Source organism: Lycium barbarum, chromosome 11, assembly GCF_019175385.1.
Source record: "Lycium barbarum isolate Lr01 chromosome 11, ASM1917538v2, whole genome shotgun sequence".
Classification (NCBI taxonomy): Eukaryota; Viridiplantae; Streptophyta; class Magnoliopsida; order Solanales; family Solanaceae; genus Lycium; species Lycium barbarum.
Window position 1 is genome coordinate 85,540,508 of NC_083347.1, and position 5,620 is coordinate 85,546,127.

Below are 5,620 nucleotides of genomic sequence, written 5' to 3' on the forward strand. Positions count from 1 at the left end.
AACTACAGTTTTTTGTGGATTCTTTCGCCGGATATCATCGAATCCAAATGGATAAAGAGGATGCACAAAAGATAGCTTTCATCACTCCGCGGGGAGCGTATCACTATAGGGTAATGTCATTCGGTCTCAAAATACTGGCGTGACCTACATGAGAGCTATGACTACCATATTTCATGACATGATCAACAAGGAAATTAAAGTGTACATGGACGATGTCATCATCAAGTCGAGATAAAGTTTGGAGCACACTACACATTTGAGGAAATTCTTCGACAAACTCGAAAAGCTTAATCTGAAACTGAACACGGCCAAATGCGCGTTGGGAGTGCCTGCCAAAAAATTACTTGGATTCATAGTCAGTCGAAGGGGCATAGAACTAAATCCAGCCAAGATCAAAGCAATCCAAGAGTTACCTTCTCCCAAAACCAAGAAGGAAGTCATGAGCTTCCTGGGGAGACTAAACTACATTGGATGGTTCATAGCCCAGTCCACCATCATTGTGGAGCCCATACTTAAGCTCCTAAAGAAAGACGCGCCCACAAAATGGACAGAAGAGTGCCAAGAAGCTTTTGATACTACAAAGAGGTATCTATCCAATTCGCCGATTTTAGTACCTCCTAGGCCTGGGAGCCCACTTTTGCTGTACATGTCAGTTTCAGAAAATGCCTTCGGGTGCATTTTAGGACAACATGACAAAACAGGGAAAAAAGAGTGTGCCATCTACTACTTAAGAAAGAAATTCACCCCATGCAAGGCGAGCTATACACTGGTGGAAAAGACTTGTTGCGCCTTAACACAAGTGGCCTAGAAGTTGAGGCATTACTTTTCATTGTTGTCACGACCCAACCCCGTAGGCCGCGACTAGTGCCCGAGATGGACACTCGTACATACTTACTAGCCAAAATCTACTTGCGTCTAACATATTAAAGACTTCGTGCATACAAGAAAATATATCGTTTAAATCGTTACTTATAATATAACACATAAACCGATCAGGTTATCGTAGTGTAGGGGAACGCCGAACACAAACCATATAAACATTACTGAACAAATACGACCCACGACCCACATACATATCTACAGGCCTCTAACAAAGACAACAGAATCATATGATGGGACAGGGCCCCGCCGTACCCCTGAATATATACAACGGAAGAGTCTGTACCAAAATGTAGGCTCTAGAACAAGGGAGCACTCCAAAGCAGCAGAATGGATTGCCTAAGCTGTCGGGTCACTCACGTGACGTCTGTACCTGCGGGCATGAAACGCAGCCCCCCGAAGAAAGGGGGTCAGTACGGAATATGTACTGAGTATGTAAGGCATGAAATACAGAAAACAGAACCATAATCGAAACAACGGTACAAAGAGTAAGTACATTAGCCAGAATACCAAGGTGCTTATTTTCCGAACGCAAATCATGCATACCGATGTCATATGTCAGAAGAAGTACAGAAAATAAGTAAACCATCCAGAGTGCCAAAATGCTTACTTTCCAAACACAGATCATGTGTGCCAACATCATATGTCATCATATACGTATACATATAACAGATCCCGGCCCTCTAGTGAGGGACGCGGTGAATGGAGTCATCATATGCCGTCCTGGCCGCCATCCCCGTATCATCATATCATCATATCATCATATACATATACATATAACAGATCCCGGCCCTCTAGTGAGGGACGCGGTGAACAATGCAGTGGAATACGCACGATAACATATTCTGGCCCGGGCTCAGTGAAGGACATATTGAGGCATCCACGAGCAGAGTAGTGAGAAACTATATGCACATAAATCATGACTCGATAGGTAAGTACACAAATCGACGCTTGAGGATCGTAAACACGTTTCAAGTCAATCCGGTTTAGTATGAGAAAGTTATGGACACTTTTACTACAGGACCTCTACGAACGTTTCCAAAGCAATCCAAGACTGTATGCAAAAGTTAGAGACATTAATACTTACAGAACCCATTTAGGGACATGAACTCTTTATGCTTTACTCGTTATTCAACCATACAATAAGCTCAACTATACCGAGCGTACTCATGTCAAGAAGTGAATAAGAATCATAGACAAACTCGAAAACATATCAAATAGAGCTTCGGAAATCGTAGATACGTATCAAAATTATATGAAGTAGCTTATGGAGATCAAGAATATTAGCCATCCTAGTAGCTCTAAGAATAGGAGCTTCTTTGAAATCATACATATACGTCGTATGCTTGTTTCATAAGGATCATGCTAAAAGAAAGAACGGGTAAGCCTTACATACCTTGCCCGCTTCCTAGGCTAATCTGAATTTAAATCCTTGGCTTCGCAAGATCTACAACAATATTAGTATATACCAAACATTAGCTATAGATACTTAGAAGTCCAATCCTCAACCAACACTTTATTTACAGAAATTTCGGCAGCATTTCCCCTATAAATACAACTATCCCCGAGAATCCAACTCGGCCAAATCATCAACAACAAATCCGAGAATTTAACTCGGCCAAATTATCAACAACAATACCAACAGTTATTCTAACAATATCAACAATCAATTCAAAACACATACCAACGTTAGCAACTTCTTTCTACAAACTTCGACGACGTTTCATTTATGTTCAATTCATAATTGCTTACATATTCAAGTACTAATCCGAAACCATTCAAACAATATTCAAAATAATCTAACCAATATACCATTCCACCCGAAACCTTCCAAATGCAACAAGAACAATAACAACACATTTCCTTCTTTCAAATTCATGAACTACACCAACAATGCACATACTAACAACATTATTTTCCATAAATACAAGAAGCTACATTCAAATCTCATTAGCTTCTAAAACAGCCCACAACAATTTCAACTTCAACTTGAATCATTAGACTCTCATTTTTATCATAGAATTCATGACAACAACAACCAAAATACTAAGTAAAATTAATTCGTCACTTCTACACAACACCTAGACATGCACGACCACGACACAACATCCATATTTTCATAAATTCCATCCATTTCTACATACTACAACATGTAAAAACCATCCATAACACATGAAAAGAGGATTAAACCTTACCTTTTTCCCTTAACTTCTCACTTGGCTAGGATTTGTAGCTTGCAAGAATAGATGTTTTACTTGCTCCAATGACTACTTCACTTAGTTAGGGACCTTCCAATTGGTTGTTTAGCTAGAAGAAAATAATTTTTGATCCATTTTTTTCCAAAGGTCTTGCTCGGCTAGGCCCTTGGCCGAATAGCCTCCCTTTTGTTTTCTCCAAGCTTCTTGAAATTTCTAAGTGAAGATGATAAAAAATGATGAATTAGTCATCTTTTGTCATATTTATTAAGCTTCCATGTGGGCATAAGACCATTCCATTTACATGGCTCACTTGGCCTATTATTTCAAGAATTTCAAGTTTCCATAAATCACTCTTAACCCCAAACTTTCCTTAATGTTTCCATGAGCCACCTTGTGAATTTCCCTTTTTACCCCTAGCCTTTCTTAATATTTCCACTTCAAAAATTTTCATAAACAACTTGTGTATTAAACAAGATCAAAATATAGCCTTGTCCTTAACTTCTTGCAATTGTCTTGAATTATCTGAATGTACAAAATGCGGGATATAACAATTGTATACCACACACCTCATATCCAAGATGGACCCATTAAGGTATATCTTCGTCCAGCCCATGCCCATCGAGAAGTTGGCCAAGTGAAAAATGCTATTAAGTGAATTTGATATTGTATACATAGCACAAAAGTCCATCAAGGGACAACCTTGCCCAACCTGCTAGCCGAGAGTCCCATGGATGAGGATCTTGAACCCATTCGAACTAATTTCCCGGATGAAGGAGTTTTGGCCATAGAAAAAGAAACAGTGGAGCCTTACACAGGATGGAGATTGTTCTTTGATGGGGCTAGTAACTACAAAGGTTCGTAAATTGGATCAGTTCTCATATCAGAAACTGGGCAACACTATCCAATGGCTGTGAAGCTGAAATTCTGTTGTACCAACAACATGGCTGACTATGAGGCTTGCATCCTAGGCCACAGGATGGCGTTGGATATGGATATCACTGAATTACTGGACAGGGTGAGTGGGCCACCAAGAATGAGAAGATCTTGTCGTATGTGAACTTGGCACAGAGGTTATGTAAAAAGTTAAAAAAAATTGAATTCAGGCATACCACAAGGGATCCAACCGAGTTTACCGATGCATTGGCCACAATAGCATCAATGGTTCAGCATCCTGAAAGCAGTCACATTGACTCGCCGGAGATAAGTCTGAAAGAAGAACATGCCTACTGTTCCCACGTGGAAGAAAAGCCAAATGGAAAGCCATGGTACAATGGTATCAAGAAGTATTTGGAATAACTGGAGTATCCCGAAGGTATCACAAGTGGTCAAATTAAAACCAGCGGAAGAATGGACAATGATTTCTTTATGAACAAAGATATACTATACAAATAGATCCCGGATTTGGGTTCACTCTGACGCGTGGACGCCGCCGAAGCCATGGAACTCTTGGAAGAAGCACATGCTGGGACTTGTGGGCCCCATATGAATAGATTCGTGCTAGACAAGAAAATCCTCCGAGCAAGGCATTACTGGATGACAATGGAAAGCGATTGCTGCAAGTTTGTATAGAAATGCCATAAATGTCAGATCTACGAAGATCTACAGAGTCCCGCCGAGCGAGCTGAATGCCATGAGTTCACGCTGGCCATTCGTGGCTTGGGGTATGGATGTAGTTGTCGATCCATCCGCTTCAAATGGGCACCAATTCATTTTTGTTGCCATTGACTACTACACCAAATGGGTGGAAGCAACATCGCACAAATCAGTGACAAAGAAATTAGTAGCCTATTTTGTGCAAAACAACATCATATGCCGCTTCGGCATACCCGAGTACATCATAACGGCTAACAGGGAAAATCTTAACAGTCACCTAATGAAGGATATCTGCGAGCAATTCAAGATTAATCATCGGAACTTAACTGCCTACTGGCCACAAATGAACAGAGCTGTAGAAGCGGCCAATAAGAATATCAAGAGGATATTGAGGAAGATGACAAATAATCACAAGGGTTGGCACGAACAACTGTCATATGCTTTACTGGGATACGTCACAACAACCTGTATTTCAATAGGGGAAACTCCGTACTTACTTGTTTATTGTACTGAAGCAGTCATACTTGCCAAGGTGGAAATACCATCATCGAGAATAACTCAAGAAGCTAAATTAGACAATGGAGAATGGGTCCAAGCTTGATATGAGCGATTGGCTTTAATTGATGAAAAGAGAATGGTTGCTGTATACCATAGTCAACTATACCGACAAAGGATGGCGCTGTCACAGCCCTAATCATGGACTAGGCGTAACACGACATTCGGTGCCAAGATGCATGTGATCGAATGAACCCATAAGCTGGCTGAATCAACATGGGATATCAAAATATACAAAAGTGCAGAAATAATACTAACACATGCTGATTTACTAAAAGCCTAACTGTAATATTATTAATGCAAAATTACTGAATAAGTCTGAATAACTGAATAAGTAGCCAACAAGGCTAACACATGAAAAAGCTGCTAAAATATGATTGACTGGGCAATAGTGT

General features: G+C 40.3%; 1 protein-coding gene across 1 annotated transcript; it reads left to right on the forward strand.

The window, feature by feature from the left end:
- The first annotated feature begins 4,707 nt into the window (after window positions 1-4,707).
- Window positions 4,708-5,271, forward strand: LOC132619961 (uncharacterized). The gene has a single exon (XM_060334718.1). It carries the CDS (start codon window positions 4,708-4,710, stop codon window positions 5,269-5,271), a length of 564 nt encoding a protein of 187 aa, XP_060190701.1.
- Window positions 5,272-5,620: the final 349 nt, after the last annotated feature.